This window comes from Magnolia sinica, chromosome 6, assembly GCF_029962835.1.
Source record: "Magnolia sinica isolate HGM2019 chromosome 6, MsV1, whole genome shotgun sequence".
Taxonomy (NCBI): domain Eukaryota; kingdom Viridiplantae; phylum Streptophyta; class Magnoliopsida; order Magnoliales; family Magnoliaceae; genus Magnolia; species Magnolia sinica.
In genome coordinates this window covers 1,584,219-1,604,899 of record NC_080578.1, presented here as the reverse complement: position 1 = coordinate 1,604,899, position 20,681 = coordinate 1,584,219, and the positions used below count along the sequence as shown (strand labels likewise).

The following is a 20,681-nucleotide window of genomic DNA, read 5'->3' as shown; positions in this document are numbered from 1 at the left end:
CAAATCCTACTGGTTCAGTTGAACCATTCTAAACCACACCATTGGTTTGTTCTTCAAGCAAAGGGTTGAACCCTTACTGTCTACTGTCTTACTAAAGTATAAGAGAGGAGTGAAGGACTGTCTCAGTTCGTATGGGTCTGCTGGAGTGGGTTGAGAAATGATATTAAAACCCATACAGCCCTCCTTTTATAAAGCTATGGTGGTGGGGTTATGGTCTAGGAATTAAATCCCATGACCGTTTTCTAGTATTAGAAAACTAGCCGTTTTATGGCCATTTTCTCTTTTGGAGAAAACTAGCCGTTTTATGGCCGTTTTCGACTGTTATGCATGGGCTATTAAGCTGCTGCATGCTGATTTGTGAGACAACAGCTAGCCATTTTCTAGTTGTTGGCTAGCCATGCAGCAATTATTGTTGGACCTTACACTAATGGCACAATTTATTCTGAGATCTCTTCTGCTGACTCTTTTTCCCTCTCTATATATCTTTGGAGGACTCTCATTCGAGTCCTCTAGTCTCCCATTCATCCAGTCATCTGCCTTAGCCACTTAGTCAGACATACGAAGTGCAAAGTACGCCACTAGCGCCTCTGATTCTGCTGCCTCAAGGCCTGCCGCTCCTCACGCGCCCGGCTGCCACTAGACCATGGACGCAGGCAGCCGCGGAAATATTATAATAATCCACTGTTTTCATTTAAACCACAAACAGTTCTTCTCTTTTCCAATGTGAGACTATTTCCAAAACCCACAAAAATGTATTTTTCAAACACTTTTATATATTATATATTATGTTTTATTCTTTATTAAAATATATTTTAAAATCAATATTTTATACGCAATCTGATTTCGCCGTCCATCTATTTTCTTACATAATTTTAGGGCGTGAGCCCAAAAATGAGGCAGTTCCAAATATCAGGTGTACCACACCACAGGATGATGCATTGGATTACATATAAAAACACCAAGGTGGGTCCTACACAACTAACGGTGGACATCACATCCCAACTGTTTCCTATGATGCGGCCTACCTAATTTTTTTTATCACCGTGACTTTTATTTAGCAATATGGAAATGAGACGGGCTACATGATGGACGGGGCGGATCTCATAAAAGTTCCACCTACGTGGCGCTCGGTTAGCCGTACTTACCACCCACCTGAGGTATACCAATTTACCAACGCGGCTCCCTGCTCTTTTTGGTACGCACTGAGCGTACACAAGACACCGACTTCTCGGTGATCGGGCCTGAACGACTTCCGTCAGGTCATAACAGTGGGGCCCACTAGATTTAAATGTTGTATATCCACGCCGTTATCTGTTTTTCAGCTCATTTAATGGAATGGGCCAAAAATGAAGCCGATCCAAATCTCATATGGACCACACCACAGGAAAAAGTGATCGAACGCCCACCGTAAAAAATAAATTCTTAGGCTCCACCGTAATGTTCATTTTCCATCCAACCTGTTGATAAGGTAAAAAATACCTGGATTGATGGAAAATATAAATATTAGCAAGATCCAAAACCTTTGTGGCCCACAAAGTTTTAATGGTCAGTCACCACTGTTTCCAATAGTGTGGTCCACTTGAGATTTTGATCCATTTCATTTTTTGGCCCATGCCCTAAAGTGATCTATAAAAACGGATGGACGGAGTAGATATAGGACAAATAGATGGGCCCCACGGTCGCATGCTGACAGAACTCACATGGGCCCCACGGCCCCACGGCCTCTTCTCGGTGCACCCCGGGCGTAGCGACACAGAGGAGGTGCGACCCCACTAATAATCTGGCGGGGCCACAGAGTGCGACCCTCTTTATTTACTTATTTTTAAATATTTTCATTAAAGCTGCCCGTGAATAATGGATGCTGCCCGGGCCCGAATCTTGCCGTTTAACTTGGGAGCTTTTGACGGAAGAAAACCCCTTCGCTTCCATTTTCCACCACTGCGAAGAACGGGCAGCGTTGCCCCAGCCCACCTCCAAGAAGCAGACGATCTCTCCTCCTCTCTCCGCCAGCCATGAGCCTCTTCGGTCTGGGCAGGCATGTTTTTCTTCTCCAATTTCTATAGTATTCCCTTCCCCCCCTAATTTCTCTTCTTGTAATTATCATAATTTTCTTTTTAAATTTTGATGATTGTTGTCGTTGCTGCTGCTGCTGCTGTTGTTATTGTTGTTGTTGTTGTTGTTGTTATGGGTGGATCCGAACATCTATCAGTCTCTTCAATAAGAATTGATCCACCAATTTTCTCAGCTTAACTAGCTCTATATGTGTGGCCCACCTTTGGGCGATCTAACGGTTCATATGATTCGCTTACTTATGGATCGGAGTTACGTAGCGTATCTCCCCCATTGGACGATTGGGATGGTCTTGAATATGGGCGATTGGATGTAATTTTCCATTTGCAAGCTCAAGATTCATTTAACAGGGGAGCTAATGGGGGGTTTGGTCCATCCTGTGATGGGTCCCATCAGTCGAACGGTTTGGATTAGTGGAGGGTGGTACCGTTTCTGGGTCAATCATAGGGCACTTCCAATTGAGCATTGTACAAATGCCCTGTAAGATCGGATGTGAGGTTCATTAATTTCCCTTGATTTTTGGATCCGCAGTGTGTTGCTGCTTGGGTAGATCTTTCATGGGTTTTCTCGGATTTTTCAGTTCGGTAGATTATCCTTCTTCCGAGTACCTTTCGATTTGGTTGCATTGTGTTTGTTTGTCTCATGACAAAAGCACATGTAATGCATTTTATTGTCAAATGCAGTCGATGATATTTAGCTTGTATCAATTTATTTATTTATTTTTACTTAAAATTGGGGCGTATGTTTTTCTGTCAAGAAGGTTTGTAAGGGAGATTTTCGGTTGTTTACATTTGAAAATCGAAATAAAGTCTCTGTCATGGTTTCAGGAAGAAGTCCATGACTCCATAAGGTTATATTGGAAGGCGGGTTGTCTTTAATTAGTTTAGAGGAGCTGAATTGTCCATTGATGGTTGAAAGGGGAGTGCAAATTCACTTTCTCGGGCTTGCAGATTCAATGTCGGATATTGTGTTGATGTTTCACAATGGAAGGAAAACAAACTTCTATCTTACTATCTGTTTTTGTTAGGAGATTGATTTGGAGTAACAAATAACCCATTATACTTGTTGTATATGCATAAAATGCAACATCTTGTGGATCAAGAAATTGCAACAGCTAGAATTTGGGGGGGAAAAAAAAGGAACCAGATGAAACACTCATCTTTGTGGTTCATCATGGCGCATGATGATGTCCACGGGAGAACCTCACCAAAACCCTATTTTATATTTCATCAGTCCTAAACTTTTTAAAAAAAAATATCACCATGGCAATATAAGAATGAGCTGAGGCTTCCCCACCCTGTAGGTTCCATAGGGTTTGTTAGGAACAAAGTCAAATAGAGTTCAAGAGACCAGCACACACCTCATCATAACTTTAAATTTTCTCCATATAATGAGATTTTGTTTATTTATCTATTTATTTATTGAGGAATTACCAAAACTTTATTAAGAAAAGATAAATTCCAGCGCATTTACCGCATTGTGGTTAACTGGGAAGCATCAGTAGCTGACTCTTATGTTGTGGCCGGGGGTGTAGTAGTGTGGAATGTGGAGTGCAGAAGAAATCTTCGTGATAACGAGGTGGATGAGTACATGGCTCTTCTAAACTACACTCAAGAAGCCAAGATTGACCCAAAAAGCGCAGATAAGTTGGTTCGGAACAATCCTAAATCAGGAAAGTTCTTGGTTAAATCGTTCTACAGGTGCATTGACAAAGGAGTGGGCAAGGGAGAAGAGATCTTTACCAACAAAATTTGGAAGTACAAAGCTCCCCCCAAGATCGTGGGATTCACTTGGTTGGTTGGAATGAATAGAGTTCTTATGATTGATAACCTAAGGAAAAGAGGGATGATTATCACTAACATTTGTCTATGCTGTTTGGCTAATGAGCAAACGGTTAACCATTTATTCATCCACTGTCCCTTCATCAACCACATCCGGAAGGATATCCTATCTCGTTTCGAAATGAATTGGGCAGCCCCAATTTCAGCTGGAAGATTTCTAAAGGCTTGGCACGGTATCACTCTTGAGAAGAAAAAGTTGCTGCTATGGAGAATGTCGCTGCTTGCTGTCTGGTGGGCAGTTTGGGAAGAAAGAAACGGCAGATGTTTCAATGGAATCTCCAATCCAGTTGAACATGTCACTGAGAGAGCTAGACTGTTTATTGTAGAATGGGCGGTTAATGTAGACAAGCTTAAGGATTTTAATATTCAGTTCTTATTTTCCTAATAGCCTGTGTAGCCTCCTCGGCAGTGCAGGCTATTTGCCTTGTATCTTTTTTCTCTTTTAATACATAATGTGACTTTTCAAAAAAAAACTTTATTAAGATACGAGCAAGCAGATTACAAAACAACAACCTGCAGCCGATCAACACAGCCAACAGAGAGAACAGGGGAGCCCATTTAAACCAGCCCTAGAACACCTCACTTATACAAGAGAACCAAAAAATAAAAAGAAAAGAGACATCTGATGTGTGCATATGTTTTTCAGGGTGTGTATCGCTGTCCAACATGCAGCTTAACTCTACCATCAAACCTCTGTTTGAAGGATATCTCCTGAAGCCTCCTCCTCGTCTTTGCCTATACTCCTTTGCATTTGCCGTGCAGTGCGCATGAGAGAACAACACATTGATAGAAGAATATAAGCCCCTAGCTTCCTCAATCAGATTTGCCATGTTCCATGGACAGTTCCCTGACTTTTATTTCTTCATTCTCTTTAATTTTGATTCCCACATAATATGGAGGAGTTTTAAGCTCAGCCTTCTGTTAATTTTCAGAAACAACAGGGGCAGTCTGCTTTCTAAGCATCTACCATTTGCTGTAAGGCCTAGTTGGAGTCAGCAAGATTCGGACACAAATTGCCTATAACTAGGGTTAAAGGGATTTTACAAGAGATTCCTGTAGCCCCAGACATGGGCCAATGAAAAATCACCACGTGTGCTTGTAAGATGTGGGGCCTTCAGTGAATATGGCAGAATCTTCTTGTTTGGTTGGAGAGTTAATAGCTCTTTGAGTCACTACCAATGTTCCTTCTTCACTTCACTTAACGCTTTTGATGCTTTATCCTTTGTCGTTCGAATGTGTTGTAGCTGTTGTCTACAATGAATTTCAAGTAGCTAGTTATCCAATAATAGTAGGTTTTGAGATCAAGGTCTACTGATGCGATATTTGTCAATGTATAATTTATTCAAAGGGTTGATAATTGCTCCTCCTAGTAGTTGTCTGCCAGTTGGTCCCAAGCCCAGCAAACGAGGGTAAATAGCAGGTGGCATCTAGTCATCAAACTTTTGCCAGGCTATCATGATAATTTCAGTTTCGGACCTTGGTTCACCTACTGAGGATGGAGCCTCAAACAGGAATGGTTGGTGAAGCGGGATTCCTAAAGCCAATGCCAAGTAGATGTGACAAGGCTATGATATGATATGACAAAACCCTTTCAAGTAGTGAATAAAATAGAAAAGCCAGTTGGGTTTTAAGCCTGTAGCTCAACGGCAAACAGGGTGCATTTCAACATTGAGGTCTCGAGTTCAAGCCCTGTTTACCTTAGGAAAAAGGCAGAATAGCCAGTTTTATGTAGCAAGGTGTACTTTTCTCAGTGTTTGTTGTTTTATTATGAAGCGCTTTTTTTGCTTGTTGTTTTGAGCATTTTCACATTGCTCATGCATTCTTCCCGTGAAACGAATGCATGCTGGTCCAAGTTACAAATAATTGATAATGGATTCTCACAAGCTCCCCAATTAGTTGGGATAAGGCTTAGCTGATGCGATGATCACAAGCTACAGTTGTCTTATGATTGTTTGTATTCAAGGTTTAGAAAATGGGGTTACAACTTCATGCTGGTTGACCGTTGTTATCATCGTATAGAGAAAACAGCTGTTGTAAAACAGTAAAATGGAAAATGGACAGCGGAAATGTTGGGCCCATGGAAAAATAGTAGCTCTTTTCAGTAGAAAATGATGGTATATTCCATAATGCAACCATTGTTTTAATAATAATAATAATAATATCCTAAAGAAATTACTACCTATGATAGCCATTTTTGAGAAAATAATGGCTGTTTCTTCTTCTTCTTCTTCTTCTTCTTTTGTTTGTTTGTTTGTTTGTAGTTTTTTTTTTTTTGGAGAAGTTGTTAAGAAAACAATAGCGGCTGTTATTTTAAGATGATGATAATTATTTAGCAGGCATTTTCGTTACACAACACAGCATAGAGCAAATGGTCCCCGTCATAGCAGCCATTATAAATTATTGATGGCTTTATGGTTTTTTTTTTTCCCTTTTCTTTTAACTTTGCTCTTATTGCATTCCTAGATGTTCAAGAATGACACTAATTGAATACATGACTGGAGGGAGGGAGGGAGATTTGAGATTTGAGAGGGAGGGCCGGTCGGGTCGGCTAGGGGATTTAGGGCGATATTATATATATAATATATTTATATTTAAATTTAAATGTATATAAGCCGAGCTGAACCGAACCGAGTCAATTTCGAGTCGAGCTCGGCTCGAAATTTTTTTCGAACTAAAAAAAAGAGGCTCGACTCGGCCCGAACCCAACTTTCGATCCAAGCTGAGTCGAGCAAGTTAACCGAGCTAGCTCGGTTCGTGTCCGGCTCTACTTAGAGCCTTCAACCTGTACCAACTCCCAGCCCGCACAGTTGTGGGTCTCCGTTGCACATGAGCAAACCATCCAAGTCTACTTTCCCTCATTTTATTATCTGTTGGTGCTACTCCTAAGTTCCCGTGTATGCATCAAATTTTAATTCTACCCTTCGTCGTCCTGCCACTCATCGTTCTAAGCATTCTCATTTCAGCTACACATTCTATCTCAACCATTCATTAAAAGAAAAGAAAAGAAAAAGAAAATACATGACTGGATTTCGGAATCTCACATTGCCTTTACTAGTTACATGCCTGACAATGAATTGACTTGCAAACAGGAATCAAAAGACATTCCGCCCAAAAAAGAGCGCGCCATCAGGGAGTAAGGTTTGTTCTCTAACTACATGCAAATTATTATGTTGTCTGCTTGGTTCTAAGTGTACACAAGGACTGTCCCATCTAGCTTGTTTCTGAATCTTCTTCATGTGCATCATTCTACATGCTGCTTTGCCTATTTCTGAATCTTGGTAGGTGCTTCTTATGTGCAATCATTAGTTGCCTGTAACTGCTTACTAATGTGATATATTCAGACTTGATGTTTACTATATTCTTATTCCAAGTTTTGGGAGATCTTTTTAGACAGCATGAATATTTACAGAGAAGTTTTCTTCGAAGCTTTTCATCATAACAATCAATTCACTTTTGGAATTTCTATCATGTTGAGACCTTTTGCATTGATACCTTTTGTTGGCTTGAATCCAACCTTTCCTGACGAGTATAAGCCAAATGTATTATGCTCTTTATACTGGACATACAAATTTGAAATTTGGGGCTTACTTTAGGGATGCAACTTCATTTGGCTGCATGGATTTCGATACTGGCTTAATAATTCAAATCTTGGATTTTCAAACCTGGTTGGCATTCTTCCGGTTGTGTTTGGCAACTTAGATTTTCAATCTTGTGGAATCCAGAAATTATGTTTGGGCCTTTGGCAGCCTGTATTTTGCATCCCACTTTTTCTCTTGGATTCTGAAAGGGGCCTGTTTGAGGCTTTTCAATCCAAGGTAGATTTGAAATCCAGGATTTTAGGGTTTCCAAACATGATCTGGATTGAACATCCTGGATCCAATTACTAGCTACCCAAAATCTGTGCTACCAAACAATTTTAGACATGCAGATCAATAATGATGACCAGGTTGTAATCGTGTTTCCTAGTGTGCATAATGAAGAAGAAACCTTCAATTGCAGTTACATTTGTTGCAAGTCCACCTTGAAAGTAACCTAAGTGCATTTAGAAGCATGGTCTGTCAACATGAATACTAAGGAAAGTAATTGGAATTCATTCATCCCCATTGTATTGGACCAATTATTGCAATTCAATTTAATGGTGCACCCAAACGGTGCTGGATTGTGGCATATATATATACATGCCTTTTTGTGCAAAATGTGTTTCTAAATGGTTCCTTATTCTATTGGACACAATACAATGAGTGGATTGGGAATCCATGGAAATTCTTCGTGCTGAAAGTAGTATACGTGGGAATGTTGTCAGAAAAATAAATAAATTTTTAAATGATAATGCATTAATGCTTCAGTTATTGATTGTCGCCTTTCAATATAAACCTTGTATTCTAATGTTCTTTTAAATTCTATTTTACCATTTTCTACATAAATTTCCACACATTGGGTTGTTGAGGCCATTTCCTAGTGGTTTTTTTTTTTTTTTTTTTATGTGTGCACATGCCCATGCTCATTATAGTGGGTAGCAGCCCGTTGCTGAACTTTTGCCAAGTCTTCATGAAGTGCCTATAAGCCAACCTCAAATAGCTGAACTAGGCTATGACTATGACAATGTCAACAACAACAACGATGATCGAAATGCAGCCTAGATGTGATCTTAGTCTCCTGGTGCATGTGCCTTCAAATGCTCTGCTACTGGGATATACTTTTAGAAGTAACACCTGAACTTGCTGATTTGGGGAATGTCATAAAACACAACTTTTATTTTCCAACTAATGAAAATAAAGTACAACATAAAAGAGAAATGCTCCAGTGCTCTCAGAGTGCTGTAAGTTATAATTGCGTGCACAGTCCAAATATCAATCTGAACTGTCTATTAAGTCCAGAACACATTTTATGGCTGCTATGCAAAAATGACACTGATCAGATGAGTCAATCTAGCCTGTTTTGTTCTTATTTTTGTAGCCATCCTTTTTTCAGAGCCATGGATGGGATGGGATGGTTGCCTAACAAAATTGACTCTTTAGAATCATAAGCAATCTATGAGGGTCCCCAACAACTAGATTGATCAATTTTTTTTAAATGATCTTGACGTCCATATTGAAGGGCAACGATCAGACTGTTACGATACTCAGATTGGTGTGATATATCATATATGCATGGTATCCTATGAAATCTGCGTTGGACCCAATGGACAGTCTTGATTGATTGGACGGATTGGCTGTGTCCCAATGAAACTAGGAGCACTATAACTTATAGTGTTCGAGAGCACTGGAGCATTTCTTAAACATAAATACACAATTTCTTGATTTGCTGATGGCTGCATGTGGAACTGTTTCTGTGTCTGATTTTATTTTTTTTTCTTTGGCCATATGCAGGGTGCACAACTACGGAAGCACATTGACGCCACTCTGGGTAGTGGAAACCTGCGGGAAGCAGTACGACTTCCTCCAGGGGAGGATGGAAATGAGTGGCTTGCTGTCAACAGTAATATTCTCTCCTGGGTTTTGGCAAAGAGATTAAAAAAAAAAATATTTTTCTTGGACTTGATTTTTTATCGTAGTGCTTGTTGGTCTGAATGCTTCCACTTTGGCTCCAAATTGCCAAGTGCTACAATTTACTGGAGGTTAACCCCTTGCCTTAGTTTCTTCTTACCTTACACAAACTTGGGTTAGCAATTCAAAAACTGAAATGCAATGGTTGTTCATAAGAGTAGGGTTTCAAATCCTATTTTCCCTCTACGTGCCAATGTGGTGAATTTGTATGAGAACTGATCAGTTCATCAGATGGCTGCACTTTTGTACAATATCTCGAATATCAGGCCAGTCCAGCCATCAGGTGTGTCAAACATGTAGATGGAATGTGAGTTGTGGGTCACTCATTTTTCTAACTTTCCATTTGCATCAACATAAAGGGACTTGGATCAGGATGGTGAGAAGGCATACCAAGGCTTGTTCACTTACCAAGGATCAGCCTTACTATAAACAGGATTCACAAAGCCGTCCTTGAACTAACTGGTACAAGAAATGAGATGATGACTGGACTGGTCCATTCTCTGGGCTGCGCATATACATGGCTAGGTCTGATGCAGGATCACGTGCAAATGAATCATAAAGAGTATGACTTAAAATCCTACACTCATGAGTAACCTTGGCAGGGTTCACTGAAAGAAAAAGGGTTAATAGATTCACATGCAGCTCTTGCAAAGCTGCTGCTGTTGTTGTTGTTAATATTATTATTTATTTTTATTTTTTACAATGAGTTCGTCTGAGATTTTGACTCGGGACCTGGAACTGAATCAAGGTTGTTGGATTTTTTTGCCTTATTTTCAGCTGTGGATTTCTTCAACCAGGTCAATGTGCTCTATGGTACTCTCACTGAATTCTGCACACCTGAGATCTGTCCTACAATGACTGCAGGGCCCAAGTACGGCTTAAGCATCAATTACCAATCTTCTTAAATTTATCTTAGTTATAAGGATAGAACTCAGTGACAACTGATAAGCCTTCCTACATTATCAATTATCCCTGAGTGATCATTGCCATGAATATGGGAGTTCTCTGTGTACATGGCAGTGTTTAACGTGGTCAAAAGTACTATTTCTACAACCTTGCTTCTTTCTTTTCTTTTTCTTATTCTTTTTTTATAACAATTTTTTGACATTCATTATTATCATCTCAAGCCTTATCCCAATTAATTGGGTTTGGCTACATTAATCCTGTTCCAGCTTCCACTCTATCATGGGGCAGACCTTCAATTACATCTTCCGACCTCCGTCCAAGTCCTTTTGGGTCTTCCCCTTGCCCTTTAAGAGCCTTCAACTTTATTAACTCCTTCCAACTGGTGCGGTTCTTGGTCTCCATTGCACATGACCAAACAATGTAAGTCTACTTATGTATTGGTGCTACTCCTAAATTCCCTCTAATGCATTCATTTCTAATTCTATCCTTGTCTTGTCACTCACTTATCTCATCATTCTCATTTCAGCTACACTCATCCTATGAACATGTTGTCCCTTAACTGCCCATATGGTTATGCAACATTAAATTTGTTAATCCATGAATTATATACTTGTTTCTTGAATACATAGTCAAATATTCAAGTCGACCCAAGTCTTCAAGTTGAACCTACCCAGTCAGGCATTGAGTCATGTCAGACTTCTGGGTTGTTGAACAATGGAAAACACACACATCCTAGTCTTCTGATTCCATGGTCACTGGTCACACCTATAAATTTCTACAAACATAGAGTTGCTGATTTTATATGGATAAAACTCTGCAGATATGAGTATAGATGGGCTGATGGTGTACAAATAAAGAAACCCATAGAAGTTTCTGCTCCCAAATACGTAGAATATCTGATGGACTGGATTGAGGCTCAGCTCGATGATGAATCCATATTCCCCCAAAAGCTTGGTACCATATCTATTAGATAATTTGGAAGCTTGTGGTCCTGTGGATATCCAGAACTTTTTTTGGGTCTACGTGTTTTAATAATATTATGGTACTGTATTTTTGTAGGTACACCCTTCCCTCCAAACTTCAAAGAAGTTGTGAAGACAATATTCAAACGTCTCTTCCGTGTTTACGCCCACATATACCATTCACACTTTCAGAAGATCGTGAGTCTCAAGGAGGAGGCTCATCTCAATACCTGCTTCAAGCATTTTATCCTCTTTACGTGTGTAAGTAGAGCTTATGGCCACCCTTTTACTTTGTCTGGCTCATACATCAGAAACTTTTAGGGCATGCTTGGGTATCACCCATCCCATGTAAATCAGTAGAAATTCGCTGCAAGAAGAAGAAGAAGAAGAAGAAAGGAAAAAAGGAAATCAGTGGAAATGGAAAAGGTTCTTTTAAAATAAAAATAAAAATTGATGTGATAGTTTGAGATGTTTGGATGGCAAAGACAAGGGAGGATTCCGCAATACAACCACTGCACTCTTCCATAGTTTGCATTCTTTGGCACAAAAAAGCAGGTGGTCCCTTGTCTCATAAATATCTGATTTTCACTTGCTATCCAGAGAAGACCCCTTAAAATGGAATTCATGTTTCAGTTTTGCTAATGGAAATGATAATTGGTTATGATTACCTTTTCTTTTCTTTTCTTTTCATTGGACTACATGCATCCAAACATGGACTTTGGTTATCATTACCTTTTCTTTTCTTTTACCTTGGACTACATGTATCCAAACATGGACTTTGTCTGGCTCATTCATCAGAAACATGGATTGACAACTTGACTTGTTGCATTCTATAACCGATTCATACCAGTGGAGATAATGTGTGGGGGATTCGTTCTGTTTATTTTATTTTATTTATCCTCCAAGCTTTGACTTGGCCCAACCCTTAAAATTGATCTTTCAAGTCCTGCAGGGGTAATTTGGTCTTTTGCTGGTATCAGTACTTCTAAGAATCTTCAGTGGGCATACCCTTGTGCGGGCCGAATTCACAATTTTGAGGGGAGTTGATGTCTACGCTCACTATGTTTGTTTGGTTTGCATAAACCTATTTTCCATTTCGGAATTGAGACAGGGTGCTTTTGTACCATTGCAATTCCCAAGAGGAAAATGGGTGTAAGCAAATCAATCAGGGTGGGTTTAAACGGTGCATTCCTTTTGCGGGGTTGGATATGGCAGTACTTTAATAACAAGAAGAAATAATTATATGAGTTGAGTGACCTGAATGTTGGTTGGTGTTGTGATGCAGGAATTTGGTTTGATTGACAAGAAGGAGCTTGCGCCACTTCAAGAGCTTATAGAATCCATCATTGCGCCATATTAGGACTGAAAATATGTCTGCAAACCTACTTAATTATAAGACATCCGGTGCTGTTTTACGCCTGGAGTGTGCTATCTATTAACGTCGTGAAAGCTTTGAGTGTTTATTGCTCTGATTTGCCACATTTATAAGGTGGCTGCCATCTGTAATATTATTCAAATAAAATGCTAATCATTAGTATTTGTGATGTGTTAATTCTCTTAGTCTTGTGTGGCAGAAGCTGAGCTTTGGAACTGTTTGCAGTTGCTCCTGAGCTGCCCAAGATTGATCATATCTGATGCCATCTTGTTGGAAAACAAGCTTGAGTAATTTCTTTGCAAGAAAAAAGAAAAAGAAAAAGAAAAAAGAACAATAAAACTTCTCATAATATTAGTTTCTTTTTCAACTCCAGATCTGTCAATCCCTGAAAAAAATCCAACTCAAACCTGTGTTTAATCCAATCTTCTATTTCTTCAAAACCATCATCTCAACACGTCTCCAAAATTATACCATCTAAATTGCAGGGGCCGTTTGGGATGGGGTGTAAATGTAGACCCAACTGGGTGTATCCAACAAGACCAGTCATTGACCCATCAAACAGACTTGAAAAGAAACACGTAAATAATGCCATATGCACACTGGCATGTTTGGATATCACCAATCCCATGGAAGTCGATGGAAATGGAAAAGGTTTTCCATTGATGTAATGGCTTGAGATGTTTGGATAATAAAGGGAAGATACTTCAAAGCAATCCCTGCACTTTTTCATGGTTTATATCCTCTAGCACAACACTAGGTGAACCTTGTCTCCTATTATCATTTGCTATCCAAGTGAACGCATGTTTCAATTGTGCTTGTAAAAATAATCATTGCCTAATAATTGTCATTTCTTTTCTTTGCCCTTGGAATACATTTATCTGAAGACGGCCTTAGAATTTGCCCTGGGCCTCAGTGTTAGACGGACTTAAATATTGGAAACGGATATTGTTCAAAGAAGTTTGGATATTAGTTGCATAAAAATATTATCCAAAGAAATCAGATAATTGGATATCCAGTTAGTATCTAATTAATTTTTAAAAAGAAAAGGTTAGATACCTAATAAAATCATACCTAAAATAGAAAAAACAATTTTCATAACATAATTAACTAATATCAATTTATAAATCCTAAAATCATTTAAACGAAAAATGTAGACTAGCAACAGTTGCTATATACGTCGGTCAACACTATAAAATTTAGTGAGAAATGCTTCTATACAGCGAGTTGTACATCAAACTAGTTGGCATGTGGGCTACCATGTTGATTTTATGACATCTTGCCTGTCTAGCATGATTGTCCCATCTTGAAAATGGGATGCCCCAAAAAAGGGGTCGATCCAACTATGAAAATGAGTGCCCCACATGAACATGAGGTTTTTTTTTTAGTTGTTTATAGTTTTCTATGGTGTGCCTTGCTTGATAGTTGGATCGACCTGATATTCCAGGCATTGCATTTTCACAATGAGACTACCTTGCCAGATGAGCTAGATGTCACACAAATACCTTGGTAAGCCATACATGCCAACTAATTAGATGTACAATGAGTTTTGGATGAGCAAATATCAAATTTAATATATTATATATTAGAATTCAATAATTTAGTTAAACTATTATTGGATAATTGGGTAAAATCTTTGAAGTGGGTAAAACCTCATATCCGTTTCCAAGTTTCTGGAGTCATATAGACACTGAGTTTCAACAATGAGGATTTACAAACAAACAAACAAAAAAAAAAAGGCCTTAAGAAAATGAACTTCTTTATACGAATCAATGGGATGAGTGATTTTTTTTTTTTTTTCACTCCAGCACTGTTGATGATTGGCATGCTGTGATCATGCCCAATCTCAATATGTTATTATCCAAACACAAGATGCTAGCCCTTTCCCATAGAACGGCCATGGCATATCACTTCAGCTTTCACATGCAACCAATTGTTATATAACATGAATCTTTTCTATCTGGGTTTTTAAAAAAAAATGGGCCTAATCTATCGGTTCTCATTTGATATAGGCAGTTATTATGTTGCTACATTGCTCGTCTCTGAACAAAATGCGCCAGCATTGCCGATCTGGTCCTGTCACGAACTTGAATGTTAACATGATTCAACCCAGCCTCTTTACATGTAAATACCACTGCAGACCTGAAATCAACAAAAGGACAACAGTCAACCAATCAGGGAATGTTTGGATGCACCATCGAATTGAATTGCAATTATTTGTCCCTGAAAGTGGAAATAACCAAAATTTAATTTCCTAACTCCGCATTCATACAAGGGAGAAGTCCTAACTAAATCACAATGCTATAATTTACACCGTCAACCCATTCCATGCATCATATGAGTACAGTCAATCCAATTCAAACTAAAATTGCATTACTTTCAAGATGGTTTGGATAGAAATCCCATTGTGATTCAAGGGCTACTTCCTTGTCATGAATGCCGGGAAACATTATAAAGCTTTCTCCATTCCTCTGGATTGAACTGAATTTTTGCAATTCAATTCACTTGTGTGTGCAATTGCCAAGGTGGGGAAAAAAACATACCATTTAGTTCCCTTGCAATCCATTTTCAGCCGCATGCATGCTCTTAAGCTCTGAATGCCCATACCTAGAAGCTGCAATTCCATAAGATCCCACGGCACCAATGAGGATGACCACTACAGCAGTGAACAGCTGGAAATTGGCAAGCAGCTCCCCTCGGACCTCATTGTCAGGCAACCGACACTTGATCTCATTGTCTTTCAGCAGGCAGCCTGCTGGCATCATCGGACCGTAGAGGGTGAAGGCTGTCTGGTAGAACCAGAGGCCCTGGAGAGTGATGGAGATGCCACTGGACAGGTCAACAGGGAAACTAGTCGGGATGAGGGCTCCAGCAACTGTGGAAACTATGCAGAGGCCTATGACAAGGACAAGGAGGAGGTGGTAGTAGCCCTCCAGGCCTTTGTGGGAGGTGGAATGGAAGTAGAACAACAGGTATTCAGAGCAGAACGCTGTGGCGATAATCAGGCAAAGAGCCCCTTCTGGTAGGGAGATATACCTGTTGCACGGGCAGTGCCCAAATCATTTCATTGCATTGTTTAAGAAAATGATGTGTTCAATATTGAAGCATCCATGGTGGAATTACAGCGCAAGTGGAATCTAATCAACCGCCAAGTGAGCCACCATTTGATCCTATCCCTTGTGTGGGGTTAAAGAAAGTGGTGCCTACTTTCAATAACTGTTATCAGATGACAATCAGATTCGAACCATATCATTTGGCCATCTTACTTAAGAGAGGGTAATCACCTGTGGAAATCTCACACACACACACACACACACACACACACACACACACACACTTTTTGGGCACCGTAATTCCCTAATTTTATTGCATATAGAGGACCATCAGACATTTAGATATTCAGCATTCCAACATCCAGCCACTCCAAATATAACAAATGCACCTCAAGTGGAGATTAGGATTCCTGTGAATCCGAATAGCTACAATCCAAACTGAATCCGAATAGCTACAATCCAAACGGCTCAATAGGTGGTGATGAGATGTGGAGCATCTGCTGAAAAATCCATATAAGGTTACATCTAATCACCTTCCAATCAAGATCAGATAGTGACAAAAGGATTCATGTAGTGTGTGCGCGCTCCACGCAGTGTGATACTCTTCAGGCAAACCCACACCCGAATCTAACCGTCTTTCCCACTTCTGGTTATGCAAGGGTACAAGCTACTACAGTATAACGAGAAGAAAGGATGGGTGTGTTAATCAGCAAAAGGGATCCCATGCCCGTCTAAGGTGATGATGGCAATCGATCAGACCTTTTTCTTAAACTACAAATCCATGTGCCACTGAAGAAAGGAGGAGGAATCTTTATCCATGATAGTAAAAGCTTAACCAGCACTCTGATACTCTGGCAGGGTGTGATAGTTGATACGCAGGCACACCAAATTGTACACGTGGCATACAAATAACTCGAGTTACACCCTCGGATTGTGATGATTCTCAACCTAGATTGTTCAAATGCCTAAAAACTAACACTTCATTTGATTATCTAACTAGCCTATTTAGTAGAAGGAACGGTGGGACTTTCAGCAAACAGTTTGCACTGACCAAAAATTATAATTAATTTTGGAAAAATGACCTATCTACAGTGGGCCCTACAATTTGGACGGTTAGATTTTGTTGAAGTCATCCCACGCATACAATGTCTGAGTGCGAGTGTATCAAATAGCTCCTCAGGCGCCTAATTCGTGGTAATGATGAACATGGAGATATGATGATCCTCCTCCATTGTTGCAGTGTTGCTGTATGATTATTACCTTTGCGAAAACGACTACGTTGAAAAAGGGGGCTGCAAGGGGAATCCAAACGACTCTTTTGCCCCTGCAGTTCCTTGCACTAACATGACTATCAGCACATGGGCAATGATAAATCAGAGCTGATCCAACCCCAAAAGGATAGGGAACCAATCAATGCATGCCACGCATGTGGCAAAAGATCTTTCCGTGAAAAAATACAAAAGAAATATATATATATATATATATATATATATATATATATATATATATATAAGAAAGCCTGAAACAAGAACTGTAATATGATAGAGCCATCTGTGCACACATGTATCAATTGTGTCCACCTATATACTGGCTTCCCTGATTCTTGGATCAGGGCATGTACGCACAAGGGCCGCCAGCATATGTACAGTTTGGATTTCACGCACGTGAGCAACTTTGGCACGTGTGGAGTGTACAGGACCAGCACCAAATGGTTGTGGATTAGGAAACCTCCTAGGAGGAGTAGCTTTTCGGGTAATAATAGCAGAAGGATCCATCTGATATAAATAAATAATACTTTTGACAGCACGGACGAACATACCCATGCAAGATTCCGATACACGTTCCATACCATCCTTATAGTGGGCCCACCATTGCAAAATCTAGGATCGTTATAGACCACCAAATATATTGACTGGACTATTGTAATCATCCAACCAATGGACAGTAGCCCGATTGAATTTGTCCCAACCGTCCATTTCGTTTCCAGCTGCCAAATGAAATGCCATGGCCCAGTCAATCTAACTTTAGGTATATACACCACCTAGAGTGATTCCCACCGATTTAGACGATCTATATTTAATATATTTCCACAACATGTACAGTAGAATGTTGCACGAGCACTATTCTCCATACTCTGCCAGACCATCGTATAACTCCTCCAATCGTAAAGCGGGTTCGGCCCTTCTTATGAGGCCGAATCCTCCGGAAAAAAGGCTTATTCCGCTAGTGGGCCCCCACCGTATTTTTATGATGGAAAAGGAAAAAGAGTAGGTCAACAAGAAAGTGGGATGCCCAGGCCAATTTCCAACCCTTAATTCACCGGCCACCAACTTTTTGGGTGGATGTCTATTGTTTTATATGGTGTGGCCCACCTAATGAATATATAGAATTAATTTACGAGGGCATCCCATCACAATATTGGGATTCGCTTGATGAGGGGGTTAGATGACTAACACAAACATGGTATGCCATAAAGGTCGTAATGTAAAGTTAACAGTGGCATAAAGGCGTGACAGCCTCATAGAAAAAAATGATTTGTAATTCTATCAACAGCATGTTTAATCTCCAACAAAAGCCATAACAGGCTCGTAATTGTTTGTGATAGGGTAGATACAGCGGCTATAACAGGCATGTAATTGTCTGTCATGAAGCCGATATAGGTCTTTTATACTTCTTAATCAACATTATAGGAAAAATACAGGTTTTTGAAGATTATTTTTTTCAAAAAAACAAAAAAAAATAATAATTTGTAACGCCCATTACGACCCGTATAGTAAAGATAACGTAGCACACGATACGGTGGACCCCACACAAACATCTCAATGAAAGTTGCACGGACATGAATCACGCAGGTGAATAAGAGCAGCAGAAAAAGCTTTTTCTACGAACGTTTGTAGACAATCTGGATTACTTATTTGATACTCTGGCAGTGTGCGCTACAAACATATGTAGCTCGAATCAAGCCGTCCAAATCACTGGACTGTTACATTTATGCCCTTGGCTAACATTAACTTCATCCGTACATTAGATGTCCACTACTCGGCCAGATGTAAGTGTAACATAATTTCAGCATAACCGTTGGGCTATTCATATGAAGTGGGACCCACCCAGGATTTGGACGGTTTAGTTTGAGTTGCATGTACGGCACTTTGAAAAAAGAGAGAGAGAGAGACTATCCAATGGCATTATTGTACTTTTGAGATGAACAGACAAAGGATACGACAGAGGAGCAAAAGCTCTCACCTCGTTTTCTCGTTGAGGAGAGCGACGACACCGAAGATGAGGAACATGAGGAGCATGCCGGCGTGCTCGAAATCGTTCATGTGAGAAGGGTTTAAGACCCCGTTCACCAAGAACTTGAGGTGGGTCGAGTAGAAAAGCTCGATGCAGAAGTCGATGAGGGCCCCACCAGCGATCACGTACAGCTCCAGGTGCTTTACCCGTCCTCCGAACCACGGGACGGGATTCCAGACCCGGACCCGAAACCCCTTCGGATCCGACACGTACCTCACGATCGTGCTCCATATGTGCCACACTCCAATGGCCAGAAACAGAGTACCCGGAAGAAGATGCCCTTTGAAAGAACCCATCCGTTTCCGAGATTACCCCTGGATTTCCGCGGAATCACTGCACCAACCTGTGAAGTCCAACTACTCAAAATCGAGATCCTCTTCTGATGAGAGAGATCGATCTGAAACAGAAAGAGATTTTTTCTTTAAAAATCTGCAAATTTCGTCGAGGATTGGGGTGCTCTTTCTTTTTTCTTTCTTTTGGAAATCAAATTCGGGGTGAGGAATTGACGACGTTTTTCCAAGATCGGAACAGCGTTCAACCGTCTGACTTGGATTTTACGCCGAAGACGCGCAATTTCTCTCTTTTTGAAGATTTTCCCCGCTTTCCGAAAACGTCGACCGGTCACCTCTCCAATTCCTCGCCATGATCCGATTGAAAAAAAAAAAAAAGCAAGCACAAATCGAACGATTATATTTATACAGAAAGAGAGCGATGACGGTGAAAGTCCGCTTCTAGACATGGAAAAGGCCGCTTTCTTTCCCAGAAAAGGAAAACCTGAAATGAAAAAAAGGGGTAGAGAGATCGGAGAAGGAGATGCTCGTACAGATCCAGAGCTTTAATGGAGGAAATACAGATCAAGGCCTCGAGAGTTCGGGTTAGAAGAAGCTGAAAGAAGATCTGCAGCAGTTGGATCTCGAAACGGCGCTCGCTCTAGAAACCTCCCCCAATAAAAAGATGTTATATATATATATAAGATTTTTTTTTATTTAATTGTAATATTTGTAATTTTGAATTGAGGTGATTGGGCGACGTACCTTAAGAGAAGAATCGTCGCAGAAGAGCGGCTCGACTCACTGAGCGAATGACTGCGATGAAAACAAGGAGGGATGAATCACGAGGGCGCCATCTGGGGTCGTCGATCCCCTGGCCCAATAAGAGAAGAATCGTCGCAGAAGAGCGGCTCGACTCGAGCGAATGATTGCGATGAAAAAGGAAGGATGAATCACGAGGGCGCCGTGTGGGGTCGTCGATCCCCTGGCCCAAGAAAGCGAGGGTCGGATCCTCTGTTGTCAGGTCAACAGAGAAATCCTGATACCCTAATTCTCATCGGTCCACGTCACCACTTACTAAAAAATATAAATAAAATTAAAAACAGCTTCGGAAGCCAAACCATTAGGGTAACAGTAATTCTCGGTTAACCTGATACCAGAGGATCCCCGACACAAACGAGAAATGGAAGGTCTTGGACTTGTCTCTTACAAGCATTTTTGTACAAGGAGGACATCTTTGCTACTCCGGCTACGAACATTTGTATACATGTCGGCGTGTGATCCGAATCAAACCGTCCATATCGTGAGTCCTACTTGTGATGGTTTATGAAACAACAACTTTTTTGAATTAACGTGTGGTCAGATGGA

The 20,681-nt window shown here is 40.3% G+C and overlaps 2 protein-coding genes across 7 annotated transcripts; one reads left to right on the top strand and one right to left on the bottom strand.

Annotated features, from left to right (window-relative positions):
* The first annotated feature begins 1,869 nt into the window (after nucleotides 1-1,869).
* On the top strand, nucleotides 1,870-12,885 carry LOC131247905 (MOB kinase activator-like 1A). The gene is made up of 7 exons (XM_058247863.1): nucleotides 1,870-2,035; nucleotides 7,001-7,049; nucleotides 9,281-9,389; nucleotides 10,235-10,328; nucleotides 11,184-11,317; nucleotides 11,423-11,586; nucleotides 12,611-12,885. Exons 1-7 carry the CDS (start codon nucleotides 2,013-2,015, stop codon nucleotides 12,683-12,685), a joined length of 648 nt encoding a protein of 215 aa, XP_058103846.1. The 5' UTR covers nucleotides 1,870-2,012; the 3' UTR covers nucleotides 12,686-12,885.
* A 1,786-nt stretch (nucleotides 12,886-14,671) lies between these two features.
* Nucleotides 14,672-20,317, bottom strand: LOC131247904 (uncharacterized). 6 transcript variants are annotated; one of them, XM_058247859.1, is made up of 5 exons: nucleotides 20,231-20,317; nucleotides 20,079-20,117; nucleotides 18,994-19,441; nucleotides 15,241-15,733; nucleotides 14,672-14,839 (listed from the first exon to the last, which is right to left on the bottom strand). In XM_058247859.1, the coding sequence occupies exons 3-4, from the start codon at nucleotides 19,338-19,340 to the stop codon at nucleotides 15,244-15,246; spliced, it is 837 nt and encodes a 278-aa protein (XP_058103842.1). In that variant the 5' UTR covers nucleotides 19,341-19,441; nucleotides 20,079-20,117; nucleotides 20,231-20,317; the 3' UTR covers nucleotides 14,672-14,839; nucleotides 15,241-15,243. The 6 variants fall into 6 exon arrangements, with proteins under 6 accessions (XP_058103842.1, XP_058103843.1, XP_058103841.1 ...); XM_058247860.1 differs by having other exon boundaries at nucleotides 18,994-19,387; XM_058247858.1 differs by lacking the exon at nucleotides 20,231-20,317 and having other exon boundaries at nucleotides 20,079-20,200.
* Between the last annotated feature and the right edge of the window lie 364 nt (nucleotides 20,318-20,681).